The sequence below is a fragment of the Carassius gibelio genome, chromosome B3 (assembly GCF_023724105.1).
Source record: "Carassius gibelio isolate Cgi1373 ecotype wild population from Czech Republic chromosome B3, carGib1.2-hapl.c, whole genome shotgun sequence".
In the NCBI taxonomy this organism is placed as follows: domain Eukaryota; kingdom Metazoa; phylum Chordata; class Actinopteri; order Cypriniformes; family Cyprinidae; genus Carassius; species Carassius gibelio.
In genome coordinates, this window is record NC_068398.1 from 1,112,037 (window position 1) to 1,134,690 (window position 22,654).

Consider the following 22,654-nt stretch of genomic DNA (forward strand, 5'->3'; position numbering starts at 1 on the left):
AATCTGAGGGAGCAAAACAATCTAAATATTGAGAAAATCATCTTTAAAGTTGTCCAAATGAAGTTCTTAGCAATGCATATTACTGATCAAAAATGAAGTTTTGATATATTTACAGTAATAAATATCTTCATGGAACATGATCTTTACTTAATATCCTAATGATTTTTGTCATAAAAGAGAAATGGATCATTGTGACTCGTTCAATGTATTTTTGTCTATTTCTACTAATGGAAAAAACATTGGACTTGTGCTATGGAAATATACCAAGTGCTTACATCTCCAAGGCACGTCCGCCTCTTGGTCGTTCTGCTGTTCTGCTTCTTCCTCGATATAAACAAAAATTAAAAACTGAGAAAGTGCAAACTAGGATTGTCCAGGTATGGGACTTTGAATCCACTGAAAAACTAAGAGGATGTTTTGAAGTAACAGATTGGGATGTATTTGTTAAGGATTGTGGAAATTATGTAGATATGCTAAATGCTTCCATATCTAGGTACGTAGATTTCTGTGTTGACAGTGTCATTCCTGTAAAAAATGTGAGGTGTTAGCCTAACAATAAGCCTTGGGTTACAAAGGATCTGAAACATTTTTTAAATCTTAAAAAATAGCTTTTTTAAATGGAGATAGATATGGTTTTAACAAATTACAGAAAGATCTGAAGCTAAAAATTAAGCAGGCCAAACAGCAATATAAACGCAAGGTAGAGGAAAAGTTTACAATGGGGAATGCACGGATGGCATGGCAGGGCCTAAATACTGTGATGGGAAGAAATCAGAAGCAACACAGTATCCAATGCCCTGACTCTGCCAGCTTTGCTACTGAACTGAATCAGTTTTATGCCCGTTTTAATGATGACCATTTAAATGAACTCTGGACTTTTTTAATGGAAGTCAAACCCCAAAAGGCATCAGGGCCGGATGGAATAAAGGGCAAAGTACTATTGTGACAGACTCTACCCATCCTCTGCACAGCTCATTTGATTTACTTCCGTCTGGTAGACGATTTAAAGTACCTTTGGCAAAAAAGGCCAAATATAAGAAGTCTTTTATCCCGACGGCCGTTGACATTTTAAATAGGAAATAGGTGAGGGGGTTATCTTAAATTGTGTGGTTGTCTGTTGTATTGTATAGTTGTTAGCTGTGTATTGATAGTTGTATATTGTTTGTTGAGCCTCTTGTCTAAAGACAATTTTCTACCCCTGTGGGGATAGACAATAAAGCTTTTTTGAATTTGAATTGAATTAATACATGTGTCTTGTGCTGCAGGGACACGTGTGTGTGTGAGAGAGAGAGTGTGAGTGTGTGCGTGCAATGTGCATCCCGTGTAAGGATGTGAGAGTGCACTGAGAGACAGACACACACACACATCTGATGAAACAATGATCCAGACTCAATGAAACACACACAGACCACAGAGAGCTTCAGCATCAGGGTTTATTTACAGTCCAGAAGAAGAATATATCACCACACACTCCGGGGTCAGGGGTCAGGCGTCGTGTCCGTGGTAGAACTTGGACAGGAAGTCGTTGGGACGCTGGGATTCGGTCTCGTGGAAGAAGCGCATGATGTGTGTCTTCTGCTTCCAGATGTTGATGGTCTCCTCCAGCTCCATCTTCCCCTGAAACACACACACAGAGTGAGTGATCAGATCATACACACACACAGACACACACACACACACACACACACCTTGATGACCAGCAGGTCGATGACGCGGGGGTCCGTCACGTGTCTGTTCCTGTCGAACATCTCCCTCAGCTTCTCATGACCCTGCTGCGGCGTGATGTCCAGCTGGAACGAGTGCACTGGAACACACACACACACACACACACAAGTACAGAGGAGATAATCAGAGAGATTGGTGATATTGTGACAGATGACTCCTGATAATCTAGCTCAAGTCCCGTGATCAGCCCAGCGGTGTTCATTCAGGTTCTACTGTACTGCAGTGTGAGGAGTGTGTACTGGACACAGCATGAGAACAAACTATCGCTGTGCTTCTTAAAAACAATATCACTAGAAGAACATCAGTTATACTGTAATCTGAGTGATGGACACTCGAGATGTTACTGCATACTGTTGTTACACACGGCAAACTTCAATTCTTTAACAAAGAACTCAATCGATTCACTAATGAATCATTTACAGTTCATTTAGACAGAGGAATTTAACCAGAAACAGCGACTGTTTATCGGAGTGTTTGTTTATGTTGTGTGTGTGACCTTGACTCGGCTCTCTCTCTCTCTGTCTCGGTGTGTGTGTGTGTGTGTACCTGTGTTGGGCACCTCTCGGTACCAGGCCCGGTAGAGCTCTCGGGCCCTGCGCCTGGCTTCACTCAGGTCGCGGCTGAAGATCGGTTTAACGGCTTTAACGGCGGCGGCTCCGGTGCGAGTCGCTGCGCTGGACGCCATCATTAAACTGCGCTGCTGCTCTGCGCATGCGCTTCAAAGCCGAAGCAGCGCCTCCTTCCGGCGCGGAGCGGAACTGCGCAATCAAAACATCCGGTACAGAGGCTGTAGCGGACATTCACATAAAGTCCACAGTTTACTGTTATTTCTATAATTACATCATATCGATCTACAATAGTCATACATTTTCCGCATACAACATGCAGGAAGCTTGTTTATTCATCATTTATGTGTATCTATATCAGACTAATGTGTCAACAACTGTTATTCTGTTATAATGTTCTTTTGATGTTAAATTATGAGGTCAAACATGCCATTTTGTTAATTCTGTAGTAGTCGCTGTTTGGTGAAAACTGGAGGGACTGAGTAATTAACACACATTTCAGGTTTTTCAGTGAGTGATATGAAGAAGACAGGATTAGGACTAAACGCGTTCGTTCACAGAAGACCTCAGGATACAGTGTGTTTAGTGTTACTGCTGGTATAAATCCCCTCAGATCATCTTCCACACGTGAATGACCAGTGTCTAACACTCATCTGATCCGTCCTGGACGGTTTCCTCTCTGCTTCCTGAACACACTACAACACACACTCTAAAGAAGTCACTCAGGAGGCCACAGACCAGAGAACCCATGTTTTATTAGTCCTAGTACGATGTCTACAGAAGCGTTACACTCGTATTAAATATGACCACAAGAAATGCAAACATCTTTTAAAAAACATTGGCTCATTAAAGCAAAGCTCTTTGTTTTTGTGGCACTAAGGCAGTTAAACCCACACACACACACACACACACAGGATGATAGTTTGGCAGATGAACCCAGTGAGAGACTGATTACGTGTGTGTGTGTGTGTGTGTGTGAGAGAGAGGCGTTCCAGTTCTGCTCCCAGGAGTCGAACACACAGAGAGACATGAGAAAGTGCAGAAGCGTTTGTTCCAGTGTCCCGCAGCTGATTGGCCGGTGGTGACGGCTGCAGCTGATTGGGCTATAATGAAGGCACGTGTGTGTGTGTGAGTGAGGCTCCTCCCTCAGGAGGTGTGTGTGTGAGTGTGTGTGTTGTCGGTCTGCTGTCCCTCATGCAGTGCGCTCAGTGCCAGTCTCAGGTGTTCTCTCAGCGTCTCGGCCTCGCGCTCGCTGCGGCTCTTCATCACGCTCAGCTCCTCACACACCTCACGGTAGCGCTCGCACACGCTGCTCTTCTCCTGACACACACACACACACGCGGGAGAAACACACGTTACACAAGAGAAACATGAAACACACACACACAGAGAGAGACGGGTGTGTTACCGTGCTGAGGAACTGCAGCTGGTTGCGGAGGCTGCTGAGCTGCTTGTGTAAGTACTGTAGTTCATTCTCTCGCACACGCAGCAGCACCTGACACACACACACACACACACACACACACACACACACACACATTTGGTTCATAATCAGTCTAATGCTGATCTGCCTGATGTGTGTGATGTACAGAAACACACTACAGAGAGTCACTGCTTCACCTGTGTCTCACACCACGACCTCTCAGTGCCATCAGTCACTCCGTCTGACCCTTGACCTGTGACCAGAGAGCGAATGACCTTGACCTCGTCTGAGAGACGCGCCTGGAGGTCCTGGACACACACACACACACACACACGTTAATACTCAGAGATGCAAACATCATTATTATTATTAATGGTATGGATGATCTAGATTCTACTGATTGTCATAATAGGCTGCTGGACTAGATGTATACTGTAATGCACAGATCAGTGTATTAATACTCATGTAACGCTGACAGTGTTCATGTGAACTGTTATTGTGTGTGTGTGTGTGTGTGTGTGTGCTGAGCACCTGGTTGTCTCTCTTCAGCTGCTCCATCTGTGTGTCTCTCTGGCTCACGAGTCGCTCTGCGTCCAGACTGTGCTGCTGCGCTCGCGTCAGCTCCACACACTTCTGAGAGTATCGCTCCGACAGAGACGCCAGCTCCCGCCGCAGGGACGCCAGCTCCGCCCTGCACACACACACACACAGAGATGAGCTCCAGACACCACTCCTGCAGCACACGTGTGTGTCTGTGTGTGTACTCACTGCTGCTGTTTGTCAAGTGTGTGTGAGTCCGTCCCATGAGTCTCTCTGAGCTGGCTGGTTTTCTCCAGCTCCTCTCGGTGTGCTTTCTGTAGCGCCTCCATCACTGACAACACAACACACACAGTTACACACACACATACATCACTGGAGAACTACACAACTGAACACCCACTGGAGGAGTACAAACACACTCGTATTCATGCAGACCCTGTGGTTCTGCAGACGGAATCATGGCAGTGAAGCTCCGCCCACTACAGGCGGTGCTCTGCAGTGATTGGTGAGTACCTCGTGCAGTGGCATCACTCTCCTCCTTCAGCAGTGCGTCTCGTTCCCGCTCCAGTGCACTGATCTGCTGCGAGTGCTGCTTCTCCAGCTCGTCCAGCACCTCCCTGTGTGTGCGCTCCATCTGCTGCAGCACCGCCCTGCAGCCTGACTCCGCCCCACACTGCCCCGCCCCCCGCCCTGGCCCCGCCCCCACCCCCAGCTCCGCCAGCTGCTGCCTCAGAGACGCCACCTGCAGGACACAGAGGGACAGGCCGAGGTAAAGCCTTCTGCAGCTCGAGCGCTGGACAGAAGCACGCTCATGCACACACACACACACACACACACACACACAGAGAGAGCAGCACAAATGACTGTGTACCCAGAGGGTACATAATACACTTTATAAAGCACATCCAGTCATTTGTGCTGGTGACTGTTAACCCTTATTTAATTATGTTAATATAATGTAATTGAGTGAAAAAAAACAAACTAATATATATATATATATATATATATATATATATTTCACTGGGATGTTTTCAAACTAAACTGCACATATTGTAATTAAGAAGCATACTAAAAAGTAGCTTGAAAAAAATATAATGGTAACTATATTTTACACATGGGAATAAAAGTGTTTTCCCGAGTATCGGCATAATGTCATGTAAATGTATTTGTAATGTAATGAATGATGTACTACAGCCTTGATGTATTTTCTTACTTTTTCAGAGTTTCTGGGGTTCAGAAATGCCCCGGCTGCATTATATAAGGGTTAACGTGTCTCTCTGTGTTCTATTCAGTTCTCATAAAGTCATTCATGAGAGCAGATAGACTTTATTCACGCACTACCTCCCTCTCCAGCGCCTGATTGGCTGACGACCTCGAGCCCACCAGTGGGAGTGACCTCGTCTCTTTGAGTGGCAGCCGCTCAAACTCCGCCCACTTCCTCTCAATCTCCTCCTCTATCCGTCTCTGTTCCGACTGGTGGCCCGACCCCTTCCGTGAAAGCACCGCCTCCCACTGGTTGTGGGCGTCGGCACGCTGCCGCTCCTCCTGCCATTGGCTGTGCTCTCTCACCTGCCCCTCCCCCGACTCTCTCTGATTGGTGGAGGCCGGGGTAGAAGGCGTGGTTACCGGAGACAGCTCAACATAGTCAAATTTGCGGTGGGCGGGGTTTGTGGTGGTGGAGGTGGCCTCTGATTGGCTGCGGAGGCGGAGGGATGATGAATGATGGGTGTTTTCTTTATCGCTGCTGCAGTTGGACAGCCTAAAACACACATGAACAGATTCCACACGTCAACAGGATTTCAAATTACTCAAAACAACAACAATACTCCTAACACTGTAATACAATCGTACTGTGAAATAAAAAGTATACTATTATTATAAATATTATTATAGATACTTCATTTAAAACAATTGGTAGCTTTATAATACTTTAAACAATATAAAAATTAAATATACTTATTACTTAAGTACTTGAATTACGGTTATTTAAATATTTCATGTTATCAAACCATGAATTTATCAATGTTACTATCGTAATGACATTTAAACTTTTAACTCTATGACCGCACAAGTACAGTGATTCCAGGAAATGTTGACCTTGTAGAGACACGTTTAGTTCGAGGAAACACATTTAAAAAAAAAAAATCACACAGAATGGAGTGTCATACAAATCTGAAATAGCAGAAAGTTTTCTGTGGTGAGTAGGTTTAGGTGTAGAGTGTCAGAAACTACAGTTTGTACAGTAATAAAACCATTATATGTGTGTGTGCGTGTGTGTGTGTGTGAGCTGGACTGACTGTGTGAGGTCTGGAGAGCTGCTGGGCTGGACGTTCTTCCTCAAGACCTCGATCCAGTTCCTGCGTATACCAGCCGTCATGGCGGAGAGCGTGTAGACCGCATCTCTGGTCTGCAGGACACACACACACACACACACACTCTGTGAGTATCTGCAGATCAGACGATCAGCGCAGGAATGCAGCGAGTCCAGACGCGATCCTGTACCGACCTGAATCTGAAAGCCGTAGTTCTTCTCCACGTCAAACTCTGAGACCTTCACACACGCCTTCAGGTCGATCTCCCCATCCACCTCGTCCCTCTGAGCACATAACAACCATATAACAACAGCCGTATAATCAGCAGAAACAATTCAGCCAATCAGCATATCAGAATGACTTCTGAAGGTCATGTGACACTCAAGCCGGGAGTAATGATGCTGAAAACAGCTTTGAAATCACAGAGATCAAGTATTTCTGAACAGTGGTAAAAGCGTGTTATTAGAGTGCTCACAGGTGTTCATGTGTGTTTGCATAATATTAGCGTGTGCTTTGTGTGTTATAAGCATGTTGGCATGTGTTTGTGTATATATTAGGGATGCACCGATCATGATATTTCATGGCCGATTCCGATACCCGTTTTTTTTTTTTATCTTTAAGCAACAAACAAGAAAGAAGGAAAGTGTGCATAAACAAGATGTTTATTTGGTGTTTAATCGGCCAAACTGAATTTTGACTATACAAAACAATAACTGTAACCATTTGAAATGAACAGCAGTAACTGCACAGTAAGACTACATTCAGTCCAAACACAGATGATACACACATCAGACTTTAGCTTCTGTTTCTGAATTGTGTTGAAACTACAGAGAACTGGCCTTAAATAAAAGATTAACTGTAATCATGTGAAATTAAACTCAATAACTGCACAGTTCTACAATCCACACAACACAATCAACACACAGTCAATAAGAGGTTTCTTAATCAGCATTCAGTGTTTTAGTTTTTAAATAATAATACAAAAGATCTTTACCAGTGTCTTTATTTACAGACTAAATAAAATTATGCTATTTAAACACATTATTACAAAATGTTGAAATCAAATAATGTTGGTGCCAATAAAACAAAGTTCATCCAATAAAAAAAAATAAAATAAATAAAGGTAATGATTCACATCTATATATTTTTTTTTCACTTGAGCCAATGAAAAATAAATAACTATCGTCTCAAGTTAAAAATACAGATGTGAATCATTACCCTAATTTTTTTAACTGGACGAATGAAACACTTTTTCTCAGTGTGCTACAGCAGGTGATTTTTAAATCATATTAAGTCGATGTAATTTCAAGGTAAAATAAAAAAAAAATAATCATCCTATACAGAAATGACGTTTATTTCTGGCAACGTGTATGCAAGTTCTACTAAATAAAAAAAGTTTTGTCACAGTTTAGTCTGTTTCGTTTCTCATCCAACACGTGAGAAGTTGATCTGAACATCTCTTCACGGTCTCCTCGTGTTCTGGGTGCGCAGTGTGCACAGAAAAGGGACTCTTATTTGTGCGCCAGTTCACCAACGACTGACCGCTTCCTGTTATCTTTGCCTCAGACGTGTAGCTGTATCGGCTGCCCGTGTCCTACGCACTGATTTTGAAATACTTCCACACAAATGACATCGCGAACCATAATAAAGTCTGTGCACGCGGGCGCACTTCCGGGAAAAACGACCGAAAAAAAGACCAAAAATCACAATTGCCGATCGCGTATTTTAAGCAAAAACCGGCGGGTTCTGATTTATGGCCGGTCAACCGGTGCATTCCTAGTATATATGTGTATATTTATGTGCTATTAGCGTGTACACATGTCTGTGTTTGCAAATTATTAGCCCCCGTTCACGCGTGTTAACATGTTATAAGCATGTGTTTGTGTGAGTGTTCATGTGGTTTTGTCGTATATATGTGTACGTTTGTATGATATTAGCGTATACACATGTGTTTGCATAGTATTAGCATGCGTTAATATGTGTTTGCATGTTATTAGCATGTGTTTGTATGTGTTCATGCATGATCATGTGTTATTAGCATGTGTTTGTAAGCGTTCACTTATGATCATATGTTATTAGCATTCATTTGTGAGAGATCACATGTTATTAGCATGCGTTTGTGAGCGATCACGTGTTATTGGTACGTGTGTGTGAGCATTCATGTTATTAGCATGTGTTTGTGAGCGATCACGTGTTATTGGTACGTGTTTGTGAGCATTCATGTTATTAGCATGTGTTTGTGAGCGATCACGTGTTATTGGTACGTGTTTGTGAGCATTCATGTAATTAGCATGTGTTTGTGAGCGATCACGTGTTATTGGTACGTGTTTGTGAGCATTATCACGTCTTATTAGCATGTGTTTGTGAGTGTCCATGCGTGATCACATGTTATTAGCATGTGCTTGTGAGTGTTCATGTGTTATTAGCGTGTGATTCTCACCTCCTCCGCAGCAGAGTCTCTGTAGTACTTCAGCCCAGCATCTGTCAGCACAAACCAGTGTTTCCTCCACTGCGGGCGCACACACACACACACACACACGCGGACAGTCGTCAAACACGTCTCAGTATCATCTCACACTGAAGGACAGACAGACGAGTCTCACCTCTCCGCTCTCGTCCAGTTTAGACATCCATCCCTTCTTGAAGTTCAGCAGGTCAGGCTGCAGACAGAAGAACGGACAGGTTCATCAGACCACACACACACACACACACACACACACATCAGTGTCACCATCAGTGTGTGAAGAACAAACACAAGACCACAGGAAACATGAGACAGTGATGGTGAAACTGTTATGACTGAATAACAGCACATGCAGTGTTGCACACACCCACACCCACTCATTACACACACACACACACACACACACACACACACACACACACACACACACACACACACACACACACACGCGCGCTCACTCATCATTGCATTATTGTGTTTCTGATTAGTAATGCATTTTGACATTTTCTATGTAGGCCTATGTTTTGGGTGTTTTGTTTTACACACACAACACGAGAGTCTAATATCTCTAATCTATGTGTGTGTGTGTGTGTTGGGTCCTGTGTACCACGGTTTACTCTGATCATTAGTTCATGTGTAGTTTAGTAATAGCAGGCCTGGACAGGCCATGTTTCTGATTACCCAGCAGGCACTGGGGTTCATGTGATCAGGAAGAAATATGACAAATTCAGAACGAGTCAGTCGAGCAGCTGAGCTTCAATAAAAGCTCTTCCTGAATGAAACAGCTGCTGATTCACAGTTGATGATATGAATCCGATCCAGTGATTCAGTGGACGGTTACAGAAGCACAGGCACACAGACGAACATCAGAAAGACAAACCTAATGCCTGCTCTGAAGCGCCTCTGAGCAGCATTACACAGCACACATACATCACAGAGACGGCTATCTGACATCTGCAAGACATCTGTACTTCCTATCAGATGTCAAAGAGACGTCTGTTAGATGTCTTTAAGATGTTTATGCTTTTGAATGCATGTAAAACTGACATCTCACAGACATCTGTAGGATGTTTTTAGATCAAGAGATCTTCCACAGACATCCAGCAGATGTACATGAGCTGTCTGTAGCTATGTTTCCATCCAAAGAAGCAAGTTTATCTGGTCTGCAAAACTGGAATATCACATTAAACATTTGTGAATAAAGCAATGTTTCCATCCAATGAGTCAAACAGACCAACCTGGCACTAAATATCACTAAGAAAAGTATAATACAATTAATACTTACATTGATTTTTTTGATGCGCATTGTGGAATTTCATTGGTAAATGAGTTTCCATCATAGTTTATGCACATTTTTTCTTATTGGACAAAAAGTTTATCCAACTCATTTGTGAACATGTTTTTATGCCCATTTTTTAAGAATTGGAATAGAATTTTCAAATGATTTGAATATTGATTGCAACATTCCAAAATGCGCTTTAAACGAGAGGATGGAAACACTTCAGAAGCAGTGTAAGTTTGCAGGGTACATCATAAGGCAGGACAACATATTTAACTGTATTAAACTGAGCTCCACTGAGTTTGTTTGTATTTACATCGAAAACAACAAACCAGCAGAGATCAGCCTGAGCCATGCGCGTGCACGTGTAGGGTGTGTCGCGCGCGCAGAAACACACACATATAAAAACAACAAGTTGTGTTTACTCACACACACACACACACACACACACACACGGGCAGAGACTGCGCAAACACAAGACACACTACACAGCAACACACAAAGACAAATACTTATACGACATCGAATCAAACTAGCATCGTGTTTACACTCAGAGCGACGGTTATTAAAGTGAATTAAAGTGAAACTGACCGTCATGATGTTCAATCCAGCCGCGGCACAAACACAGAAACAAGCACTGATTACACAAATCGCACTTGATGAGCTTTAGGTTTCCCTAAAGCTGAAGATAGTCATGTTTAATCACACTTTTAATCGCTGAATCGATAGATCGGAACGTAAGTTTGGCGGAACTCGCGCTGCTGTCGCTGTTACCGGGGCGGAGCCTGATTAGAGCTCAGCGGAAGGGAGCGGCCAATCAGAACCACCCAGCGCAGCATAGCAACCAATCGGAAGCGCTAAGTATCAAGCCAATCAGAACCACCTAGAGCAGCCAAGTAACCAATTAGGACCGCTCAATGGAGCGTGGTAGCCAATAAGAACTGCGGAGAACAGCCCAGCAACCAATCAGGACCGCGCCATTCAACTCTGTACTTTAGCGCTAAGCTCTTACCGTACTAAAAAGGCTAAAACTTAGTCAATCTCTTAATTTCTTTTAATTTAAAAGTACATATATATATATATAGGTTTGCTTATTTTAACCCCCCCCCAAAAAAAAACAACAACAACCAAGATATATATAAAAAAAAAAGTAATTATACCAGTCAAGTAAATGCATCTGATTTCAAGAAGGAAAAAAAAAAAAACAACAGAGACCAAGACTAAAATCTCAAGGAGGAAAATCATTTGTTGCTGTGTACACAGGAAATGACTTCACTTCACTTTTGTGTTCTGTGGAAGATGGTCAGTCATGGTACAACAATGGAGAGTAAATGATGAGAGTTTTTAATTAGTGGGTGAGTGCTCTCTTGAATGTCGAGTGAGTGTGGAGTGTTTGTTACGTGCCTGTTGCACTGGTTCTTCGTCGGCCTGCTCCACGGTGCAGGAGAAATACACCGACGGTCTGTGTGTTTTCTGCAGAACAGACACACACCTGGTGAGCAGCGTTAGAAATACAGCACCTCTGAGGCGTCCGGATGGAGGTATTACTGTACCTGTCCTGACGCTCTGGACAGCTTTCTGCCAGACTCCATCTGATCCACAACAGGACTGCTTGCTCTCTGTCACAAACACAGGTCAAACAAGAGTCAACACTCTCAGACCTCAGCAGACGTGTGTGTAAACACCAGACACAGTGTGTGTTTGGATCACTATAACGATAACTATCATGATTACAATAATGCAAACTGTAATGATTAGTATGATAGCTACAATGATAACAATAATGACAACCGTACATCTATATACAGTGAATATTATCTGTAACAATGAATATAATGATAACTATAACAATAAGTATTAGTTGTCTGTCATGTCAAACGCTTGAGCTCTTTAAAGCTCGATGGGTTGAATTGGCTGTCAATGTTTTATATCGTTCATTACCTGAAAAAAAGACAAAAATTTCTCTGAATTTTTTTGAAATTGTGGTGTTGACCAGGGCAGCATGATTATGACAAAAATCATACTGGTCAATTATTCCCTTGATATTGTTATTGCACTAATTAATTGCGATTATTAAAATTAACATTGAATGATGTTTATACCATTGTTTAAAACAACCACATGGCATATTTTTAGATACAAATGACCAAGCTGAACCACTCTACCTGAAAAACTTCTATCGCTTTTCTACAGTGTTAAGCATCAAATGTCAACTATATTTTAGATTGCTTTCTACTTTAAATAAAAATGTAAAAATATGCATGGCGTTTCAATGTTATACTTAAACTAAAATTAAAACAATGGGAAAACCCTTAAGATAACCTGTTTGAACAACTAATTAACGCTTTGAACGATTACGCAATTGTAATCTCTGTTAAAAATACGATTAATTGTGCAGCCCTTGTTGTGCAGTCCTTGCCCTTCTTGTTGTTGCAGACTTAGAATAGATATTAAAACATTATGGTTTTTATTGTTATCATTATAGCTATCAACCATTGTGTGAGTGGGCATTTAGAAACAGTTTACTTGTAGAATCACTTATCCTTAGCTGATTATATTTAAATATGTTTATGTGAATGTTACAGGAAGTGTGTCTATTTACCTGTGTGTGTAGGGAGCTGGACGAGTGAGCTCTTGATAGTGTACCACTTTCTCTGTCTTCCTCCAGTTCATCCCAATCCGAAGGAGTTTTGCTCTGGGAGTGACTAGAAACACACAAACAGCTTCAGCTAACCCGTGTCTGATCCTCATCTGAAGATATGAATCCCCCCACAAAAAAATCTGGCATCATTCACAGCAGGGTCAGAAATTAACCTTTCCAGTAAGGGGCAATATTGACCCTCTGGAAATCATTTCCAGAGGATTTTTCTTTTTTTTTTTACATTTGTGTCTGCTTTTAATGCATGTCACATTCTGGCTTTGCGTTAGTGTGCAAACAACAAAGCTCAACAAAGCTCAGATATTTTCAGGGCTTACTAAATTAAGCACCTCTGATCGTCCAAAGTATACCCAAGCTCAACGGAAACACGTTTGATTGGTTATAACACTCAGCTTTGCACAAAACATAAAAAAATAAAAGCTATCTGATGCATCGTGAGCTAATCTAAATGTAATCTGGCAAATTGACGCAGTTTATTTATTAGTGCAGGAGATTTTTTCCCCCGGTGTCTTGAAGTTATGAGACATTTTTATTAATTTTGGTGGTAGTTTTACCATAAGCGCTTGTTAATTTCCGACTTGTTGTATATATGTGTATTTCATATTTGGGACAATTTGATAGCTGCCTTTGTGCTCTGTTATGTATACATCAATACATCAAATTAGTTTGATCCTGAAATAAGGACATCCCTGCTAAATACATCCTCTTTTTGATATTGAGTTAAACACAGTGATTAGACATTTTCTGTCCACCTGGCCGGTTTGTAGCGGGAAAGCTCTCGTTTCTGTCTGCTCTCCATCCTCCTGAGCTGGCTCGGACTCTCCCTCTGGAAGACTGTTTTGACCTTGGGAAGGTCAGCCATCATGGCATACTCCTCCCGGTTGAGACCCGACGACCCGGCCGAGAGGTGACTCGACTCGGAGTCCAAGGAGCTCTGAGAAGAGGTGTGTCTTTGGACCGGAGGCGAGGGGCTTCTGTGTCGACTCTGTGCTCGTCGGCTGTCAGACGTGGAGCTCTGTGCTTCTAGGTTGTGCCTCAGACTGCTCTTCTTACTTTCATCTCTTGGCTTTTCCCAGGTGGTTTTCGTAAAGGAACCAGTTGGCTTCTTCTCACTACTGTGGCGTGAGGGGGAGGAGTTTCGTGAGACTGACTGGCTGTGAAGAGAGTGGGCGGAGCCTCTCCAGGGTCCCGGCGAATCATGCTGTGATTGGTTACGTGTTGTGTTTCTTACATAAGAGGCGGAGCCACTCACAGTGTTCCTCAGAGGGGCGTGGTCTGCAATCTCACGCCTCAGTGTAGACAAACTCTCTGACTTGCGAGGAGGAGATTGGCTATGAGATAAGGGGGAAGGACTGCGGCTTTCAGAGCCACGGTATTTTGATGATTTGCTCGTTTCAGGCTTACGAAATGATGATGGGCCAGGGATTTGGTGATGACCTCTACTTGGGGAACTGTGTCGGCTCTCTCGGTTGTAGCTGTGAAGGGGACTTTTTGCTTCTGTTTTTTTCATTGTGGCTTGGCTTTGCATTTCATAGCTTTTTCTTGATGGGGAGGGGCTTTTTCTCTCATGGCTCAACCCATTAGACATCGATCTTGAATCTGATTGGCTTGGTTTTCCATAGCCCTTTCTGACTGGAGATGCACTTCGTCGACTCTCTTGGATCTGACTTGATATCCCATTGCTCTCTATCCTTCGCACAGGGGACGGGCTTCGGGAATTATAGCAGCTCTTCAAGGAGGAGACTCCCTGTCTGTCAGGACCATGCACCTTTGAAGGGCTTTTTGTTTCGGTTTGCCTATCATAACTCCGTCTGGAAGGGGATTGACTTCGGGATTCATAGCGGCTCTTCAAGGTGGAAGAAGAGGAGATTCCCTGTCTGTCAGGACCACGCTCATATGAAAGACTTTTTGTTTCAGTTTTCCTATCATAACCTTGTCTGGAAGGGGACTGACTTCGGGAACCATAGTGGCTTTTCAAGATGGAAGAGGAGGAGATTCCCTGTCTGTCAGGTCCACGCTCATATGAAAGACTTTTAATTTCGGTTTTCCTATCATAACTCTGTCTGGAAGGCGACTGGCTCCTTGAATCATTGCGTCCCACTGAGGAGAAGGAACTCTGTTTGTTGTGACCAGGGCTTTTTGTTTCGGTTTTCCTCAAAGTAGGACCTTCATAACTGTGTTTGGAAGGAGATGAGCTTCCTCGGTTCTCTGGGAAGGAGCGGTTGGTCTCGGGTTTCCGTAAAGTGCCTCGCAGATCCATGTGAGAGAGAGACTTATTGATGCTACTGACGGTGCCTGCAAATGATCGGAGATTTCCAGAGTAGCTGTTCCGTGTCGGATTGACCAATGGCTGATCGGGTCCATGCGAAACTCCGCCCAACCGAAAGCCAGCCGTGTTTAGAGAGGAGCTCGACTCGGCCCGTCTGAATGGGGAAGGGGAGGAAGAACGGGAGAGGACAGAACCTCTTTGGTGAGAGTCGAGTGTTCCATACTGCCGTATGGGAGATGTGTGGGCCTTCCGTCCAGCTCTTCGACCAGAGCCGCTGAGTGATTCTGCTTGTTTGAAAGGAGTGGGACTCAGGGCCCGGGGCCCAGCAAGGGCTTCCACCTCCAGACTGAGATCCAGTGGCTCCGGAGGGTAGTTTTCTTCAATTTGATCAGCATTCTGAAACTCAGAGGTCCTCCTTTCAGAAGCAACGCCCAGATCCGGGTTTCGAAATGGAATGGTGGCTTTGGGTTCGGGGCTTTTGTTGCTTGGCAGGGGATGTCCTCTCTCTGAATGCCTATAGGGAGGGCTTTGCTCAAGGACCGCTCTGCTGCCTGCAGCCCTTCCTAGAGAGAAATATCCACTCTCCCGTTCCCTCCGTTCCTTCTGGCTGCCTGCGGAGACAAGATCATGACCTGTGTTAATATGTGAAATGATACTGCCCTCATGCACTGTAACACAGTGCTCAGGAAAAGCCTGGTGCAACCCAACACCACCTGACACCTCAAACTGCCACTCTAACCATCCGAACAACACCGCAAGCTGCTCAATTGGTAATCAGATACTGGTGTTTTCCTCACCGTGAGAAACATCAAACTGCCCAAGACCATCACGGCGACTCTGGGACATCTCCGTCCATCCTCGGGGGCTCGCCCGGTACGGTGGCTGATCCAAGCGGGTCATTCTATGGCAAGATGAAGGATGATTAAGGAGGCTGGAGTATTCCTCTGTTCCAGTAGAGCTACTGTAGGTGGAATCGTCACCCTGACTGGGATTAAAGATATATAAGGGAAGAATAGGATATGAGGCTACAACCTAAATGGATGGATCTCAGCTCCAAAACACATGTTTAGAGCAAAGTTTACAATGAACATCACATTTACTGGAAGATAGACACTATAACATCAGCACAGACTCAACATGCCAATCAGATTTACAAGTGGTGAAAAAAGCGAGAGGAGGATGTTTAGCAGGATTACCTGTCCGAGCTTTGGTCGTCGTCTCCGTCACACAGGTAGAGGTCACAGTCCGGACTCAAGATGCAGAGGGAGCCGTCCTCAAAGCCCTGCCCCGCTCTGCTGACATCACAATAGCTACTCACCACTGACAGCACATCGGAGTCATCCTGATTGGTGAACGGAACACAGACGGCCAATCAGAGTGCAGCACACACAACTGAACTGATCTGTGTTCTCATGGAACATTGAGGCATTAGAACATAAGGATACTGCACTGTTAGAGATTTATCGACCGTGAACGTCTTATACTAATGCATGGTTTCTACATCAGTAATGTCAGGGATTGGGTTAATTTAAGACAAAATCACACAGCTCTTTATTAACTGTAGATATATCTTGTTCCAAATTAAGTTATACCATGCTTCAGGCTTGTTAACTAGATATTTCTGAAGAAATTAAGCAACTAAAATGGCACTTCAGATGCTATTCTCTCTCTCTCTCACACACACACACACACACACACACAAACACACACACTGTACTGGTTTAGGGTTTCAAAGCTGTAATTCTGCCTGGTTTGTGGCTTTTCGCCTCATCATTATTTCAGATCAGTAAAGAATTATCAGCTGAAATATCAGAATTAATCAAATACAGATGAACAGATAGTTATTTTGAGATCTTAAACATGATTACAACCTAATTCTGTTCTGTAGTAGATATTAATGTATCTCCAGTGGCTCAAAATCAGTAGTTTCTTTAGTATTGTTAGAATAGTCATCACTAGTACTAGATAGTAGCTATTGGTGCCAAGCTGGAACCGCTTGCAGTAACTATTAAAACTGAGTGTGTGTTGTGTGTTGAGTGTGTGTTGAAACAGCTGAAAACTCTCATATCTGCAGACTAGACGATCATAGACTCAGACTTAATGTCTGACAGGAAGAAAACACCTAGCGACCACCCAGAACCCTGAGTAACCACTCAACAGAACCTAACAACTAATCCATACACCTAGCAACCATCTAGATGATCCTAGCAACCATATGACTCAGAACACCCTAGCAACCACATAATAACCATAGGGCATTGGATGGTACTAAACTTTTTTAGTTCGGGTGAACCGTTTAAGGTTTAGTTCAGATCTCAGCGGTTGACGTCTATCTGTGAATGTATTGTGTTACTCTGATGCCACAAAGAGAAGAAAATGATCTGCCTTCATTCATTAGTAATGAGAATGTGCGCGCACACACATCCACTCTCTTATATTAGTTTAATGACTTTAATCTGTTAAAGAATCACACAGCTGATGATTCCAGTCAGTCTGAGCGCATCTGTGGCTATATATATGACACTGAGAGGACTGAATATGCTCTAAAGACACACAGACAGCAGAGGTGTCTCTCCCGCGGCTCTGAGCACATGTGTTTCTAGTAACGGAGGTGTTGCGGTCTCACCTTGGCGCTGGTGTCCTTGTCGTCGCTGTGCGCGGCCACAGAGACGCTCTGCTCGGGAGCGCGCTCGGCACAGGTGTGGTGCAGGTGTTTCTGGCGCAGGCAGTCGTGGCAGCGGGTGGAGTCGAAGATGTTGGGCTGGAACTTGGGACAGACCAGCTCGTCTCCAGCAAGAGGCATCATGGGTCACTCATTCACATGAGGTTTAACACACTCTCAAACAGTCAAAGAGCAGCACGTGCGGAGACGCTCAGACACACAGTGAGAGTGTGTTACCTGAGCAGCAGATGAGAGTCGATGGAGTTTGAGATGATCACACACACACACACACACACGTCTCATTGGCTCTCTCAACAATAGCAGACAGTGATGCTGCATGTGTGTGTCCATCTGCGGAGTGTATTAAATATCAGCAGCTTCAGAGACGCACCACAGCTGCTGCTCAACATCACACATCACACACACTCCCTCTCTCTCTCACACACACCTGAATCAAGAAAAAAAACAGGGCTCTCATTTATAAACGTTGCGTTCACACAAAATAGGTATAGAAATTGCGGATGCAAGTTATGTGTGCACTTTTCCAGTTGAAAATATTTTAGTGAGAACACTGATCAATGATGATGCGCACTCTGATATTATGGCAGACACTGCTGGATTCAGAGGAACGGTCCATTGTCTGGTTTGAATCGGTCCAGTGATGATATCTGACTGTTCAACCACAGATGCACAGAGGTGTTGATGATGTTACATGAAGTCATCTCCACAACATTATGAAAAATGCCACTGTATCTGAAGGATACCACTTGAAGAAAATGGTAATTTGCATGTTGTCTTTTTAAGATAGGCTACTCTGTCAGTGACTCGCCGAGTCACACAATACTATTTACACTGCAATGAATATAGGCTAAAAATAACTAAAAGATGTATAAACTGCATAAATTAAATTAGATTTTAATTGTTTAAAACAATTGAAATACTATTCGGCCAGTGGAAAGGAATGAGGAATATTTAACTATTTTAAACAGTTTTGTTTTTAGGTATTTTTTCATTTATTTATGCTAAAAAAAACTGATTTTTAGCAATACAAATTGTGTATGGCACAGATAGCATTTACAGTCCATATCTCATATTTCCTTAATGTCTTGAACCTTAAACGGTGTTAAATATGCAGTCATGTGGATGGGGATATGCATAGTAATGATATGCAGATGAGGTTATGCACAGTAAAACTAGGCGTTGTGAGCTCCATATATGGTGATTTGTGGGAGGAGTCAGGAACACACAATCTTCCTTCTTCTGACTGGGATTTATAAATGGATTTTTGCACAGGTTTTGGTGTACGCATGGTTTTATAAATCTGAAAACTTTTGTGCATAGTGCAATCTATCTTTTGCGCCGATGTACACGTTTAGAATGAAACCTACGGAGAGTTTTATAAATGAGGATTCTGCATGAAGGAAATGTGCCTGTTTTCGGAGCATTAATATGTTTTTCATTGTGACTGAAGCAGATTTAAACCATCAAACTCTCAGGACTGAATCAGAACGAGTTTAAACTCTCATGAACCTCAAAAGAGATTCTCTGTCACGAATCAATGAATCATTATAAAGGCAGTACAATAAGCACTAAACCACTGAAGTACAGGTGCATCTCAGTAAACTAGAACGACATGGAAAATATTACACATTAGATGCCCCTGTACATTTAGTTATTACAGTAATAAGAATGTAAGAAAGTAGTTTATATCTCACAAGTCATAATTTTCTAATCAGAATTGCCAGTATGTCTCACAATTGCGATAAAAAAGTCCAAATTGTGAGTTTCTCAACACTTACTCAACATACTTTCTCCATTTTAATTTAGTTATTACTATACGTCTAGCTATTAGTTATCGTTAGTTATTACAGTTATCATTATAGTTTTTATCGTTACTTATTAGTTAGTTGTTATAGTTATTATCATCAGTTAGCTATCAGTCATTTTTAATTTATCATTATCATACACTATTATCTTTATCGCTACACTTATTATTGTTATATTAGGTATCTTTATAATAAGTTACTATTATAATTTTAACAGTAGTTATCGTAATTTTTGCAGCTATCGTTGTTCCTGTTGTGAACGAGCTTTACTCATTGAAAGTAAGACACCGTGCTGAGAGATTCCTTGTTTAATGTCGTTACAGTATCAAACACAAACACATTAGCGTAGCATCAGTCGAGAGTCCGTTAATCAGTCCTGGCTGCGCTCGTTTCGGCCCGTTCGCTTGCGCCTCTGTGCTTTGGTGGATTTTCCCTGCCGTAACTTCTTGTTGTCGGCGAATGATGACGACTTCCAGTCGCTCTGACGGCTGCCCCGCCTCACTTCCTGTTTGGGCTTCCATTTCCTCCTCCTCTTCTTCTGTTTAGTGAGACTGTTCAGTGACGCCGTGAGCCTCTGGATCCTACACACACAGATAATGAATCGGTCACTACTCATTCAGGTGTCCAGTCACATTCGGATTCATCACATATCAATCAATCAATCAGTCAGTCAGTACTTTTCAGACATGAGGGGGTTTCCGGCCGTCCTCGGGAGGGCCTGTATTCTTTCACCATCCTCCTCCTTGCGCTTGTCATCTCTCTGCAGAAACACACACAGTTAGCCGGTGTCGTGGCTCTTTAGCGAGCAGCTGATTGGTCGGTGAGGGTGACCTGATCTCCACTCTCCAGTAATCTGTCTGCTGATAGGTCGAGGTCGCTGATGGTGGTCACGGTGACCGTGTGGTTGGGATGGTCGTACTGAACGCTCTCTTTCGTGGCTGTGATGGCGTCCACCAGCTCATCATCATCATCTACACACATACACAACACATAATCACTACACTATCAGTAACATATATCGTTAGATTACTCAGGTTTAGTAACTTAATCTAAATACTTTAGAATACTATGCTGCATCTCAAGCTTCAGAATGAATCCAGACACACCAAACACATGATAAGAGTAGCCAAAACTACTGGCACAGTTTTGTTTCATAAACATCGTTTCATTAATTAAACAGATTTGTTTAATGAATCGACCAAACTTTAAGTGAAAAAGAGTCGCAAAAGAATCGCGGAGTCAAAATTGACACGGTCACAAGTAATGTCGTTATTAATGATGCTTTTGGGAAACACCCCTCAGGGGTCGCAACATTTCTAAAACCCTTCTAGACCTTCAGGGAGACATTCTTCGGGTTTTGGTAGAACAGAATAAATGTAACTAGTCTTAATAAAAAAGACATTGGCTGAACTTTACAATGAACAAAACAGCATGATCAGCAAAAACTAGAAGCATATCTGGATGTAACGATTCAATAAACTTACTGTGCGATAACATTCACAATACAGATTACACCATACAATTTATTTATATATATATATATTTTTTACATAATTAGATTTAAGACTAATTATAAATTGTGTCCTTTTATTATTAGACAAAAGACAGTGCTGCATATTCCTTAGTGATATTGAAATGTTAAATGAAACTAACTTGAAATTTTAAAACAAATCCTAAATCAAATACAAAAATCCTACAACTAAAAGAAATCTGAATTTAAACGTGTTTTTTCTGAGCTCTATTTTAAATCAGAGGTTTGATCCTGAGCCTCACCCAGAGCCTGGCGTCGCTCCTGCAACATCTTGAGATACTCTCTGTGTCTCTGGAGGAAGATCAGAGCTGTCAGCTGCTTCATCATCATCATCATCATCATCACCTTCATCATCGCGCTCTCACCTCTTCTCTGACGCGCTTCTGCTCCTCCTTCAGCTTGCTCTTCATCTCCTCCAGCGCTGCTTTCCTCCGCTCCACCTTTCTCTTGTGGAAACCCGTCAGGAACTCCCTGATTGACACACGCACATCACATGCATCAGATATAGTTTCTGATCAGGATTTGAAATACGCTTTAATTTTTATCAGTAACTTTAAATGACATTGTGTAATTGAATCATTTTCTTTTGAGACACTTTTAGTGAAAGGAGTCGAATTGATTTTTTCCCCCTTGGCAACTACCTAAGTACACTATTTAGTTTAGTTTTTGTATTTTAAGTAATACAAGAGAGAGAGAGACAAACGGAAAGAAAAGGGAAAATAATAATCTTACACATGATTCTTATGCATTGTCGTATTCTATTACTTCTGTGTATTCGTGTGTAAGTTATGTGTAATTACGTAACGTTATGTTTATTCATCAGTGTTTCAGTGTATAAACGGATTTACTGATGCTGATGGTCTCTTACTGTCGGTCTTTATCATCGAACGTCAGCACGCATTTTCTCTGCTTCTTCTTCGGTTTCACGCCGCTGTTAAACTTTGATTTCGGCTTAAATTTGCCGTTCTTCGCCATTCTACGGAGTTTTAACAAACACGTGTGACACACTTTAATACTTCCGCTTCTGTGAGCGCCGAGCAACCGAGGGACCGGAAGTGCCAAAATAAAGGTCGGCCACCGCACACTGAATACAATTGAAGTCCCCTGTTGAGATCATTTATATGCTAGGGTATTTATTTAAATAACAATATTGCTATAATCCACAGGAGTATGTCGGACTTTTGACCAATGGAATGCTCTCTGAAGGCTGATAATTTCACTATGACTAAAATATGTGGGTTACTGATCACTCCTGTGAGGAAAAAATCTCATTTATCATCACTTATAAATGTGGAGGAGCGTCACGCCATAGATTATTCGACTTTTAAAAAAAAAAGAGTTTCTATACTTATCAGTTAAATGTTAATCCAAACATTATGTTATTTATTATATTATCTA

General features: G+C 42.6%; 3 protein-coding genes across 3 annotated transcripts; all 3 read right to left on the reverse strand.

Annotated features, from left to right (window-relative positions):
• Positions 1-1,415: 1,415 nt before the first annotated feature.
• Positions 1,416-2,439, reverse strand: ndufa6 (NADH:ubiquinone oxidoreductase subunit A6). The gene is made up of 3 exons (XM_052550639.1): positions 2,272-2,439; positions 1,689-1,804; positions 1,416-1,617 (listed from the first exon to the last, which is right to left on the reverse strand). Exons 1-3 carry the CDS (start codon positions 2,411-2,413, stop codon positions 1,486-1,488), a joined length of 390 nt encoding a protein of 129 aa, XP_052406599.1. The 5' UTR covers positions 2,414-2,439; the 3' UTR covers positions 1,416-1,485.
• Positions 2,440-3,026: 587 nt separating this feature from the next.
• Positions 3,027-11,098, reverse strand: triobpb (TRIO and F-actin binding protein b). The gene is made up of 12 exons (XM_052550534.1): positions 10,901-11,098; positions 9,170-9,226; positions 9,007-9,075; positions 6,761-6,850; positions 6,552-6,661; positions 5,596-6,013; positions 4,768-4,996; positions 4,483-4,585; positions 4,246-4,405; positions 3,912-4,022; positions 3,700-3,786; positions 3,027-3,611 (listed from the first exon to the last, which is right to left on the reverse strand). Exons 1-12 carry the CDS (start codon positions 10,904-10,906, stop codon positions 3,438-3,440), a joined length of 1,614 nt encoding a protein of 537 aa, XP_052406494.1. The 5' UTR covers positions 10,907-11,098; the 3' UTR covers positions 3,027-3,437.
• Positions 11,099-20,018: 8,920 nt separating this feature from the next.
• nol12 (nucleolar protein 12) lies at positions 20,019-22,324 on the reverse strand. Its single transcript, XM_052550625.1, has 6 exons — positions 22,125-22,324; positions 21,622-21,727; positions 21,499-21,547; positions 20,557-20,696; positions 20,403-20,485; positions 20,019-20,306 (listed from the first exon to the last, which is right to left on the reverse strand). Exons 1-6 carry the CDS (start codon positions 22,229-22,231, stop codon positions 20,096-20,098), a joined length of 696 nt encoding a protein of 231 aa, XP_052406585.1. The 5' UTR covers positions 22,232-22,324; the 3' UTR covers positions 20,019-20,095.
• Positions 22,325-22,654: the final 330 nt, after the last annotated feature.

What these genes read in the sequence shown, in the direction of transcription:
- ndufa6 (XM_052550639.1), bottom strand. Translation starts at nt 2,413, where the DNA reads ATGATGGCGTCCAGCGCAGCGACTCGCACCGGAGCCGCCGCCGTTAAA. An exon ending in CCGAGAGGTGCCCAACACAG is followed by an intron (nt 1,805 to 2,271) that starts GTACACACACAC and finishes TGTGTGTTCCAG; the next exon opens with TGCACTCGTTCCAGCTGGAC. An exon ending in TCGACCTGCTGGTCATCAAG is followed by an intron (nt 1,618 to 1,688) that starts GTGTGTGTGTGT and finishes TGTGTGTTTCAG; the next exon opens with GGGAAGATGGAGCTGGAGGA.
- nol12 (XM_052550625.1), bottom strand. Translation starts at nt 22,231, where the DNA reads ATGGCGAAGAACGGCAAATTTAAGCCGAAATCAAAGTTTAACAGCGGC. An exon ending in TTCGATGATAAAGACCGACA is followed by an intron (nt 21,728 to 22,124) that starts GTAAGAGACCAT and finishes TGTGTCAATCAG; the next exon opens with GGAGTTCCTGACGGGTTTCC. An exon ending in GGAGCGACGCCAGGCTCTGG is followed by an intron (nt 20,697 to 21,498) that starts GTGAGGCTCAGG and finishes GTATGTGTGTAG; the next exon opens with ATGATGATGATGAGCTGGTG.
- triobpb (XM_052550534.1), bottom strand. An exon ending in GAGACTCTGCTGCGGAGGAG is followed by an intron (nt 6,851 to 9,006) that starts GTGAGAATCACA and finishes TTATGTGCTCAG; the next exon opens with AGGGACGAGGTGGATGGGGA. An exon ending in AGCTGCAGTTCCTCAGCACG is followed by an intron (nt 3,612 to 3,699) that starts GTAACACACCCG and finishes TGTGTGTGTCAG; the next exon opens with GAGAAGAGCAGCGTGTGCGA.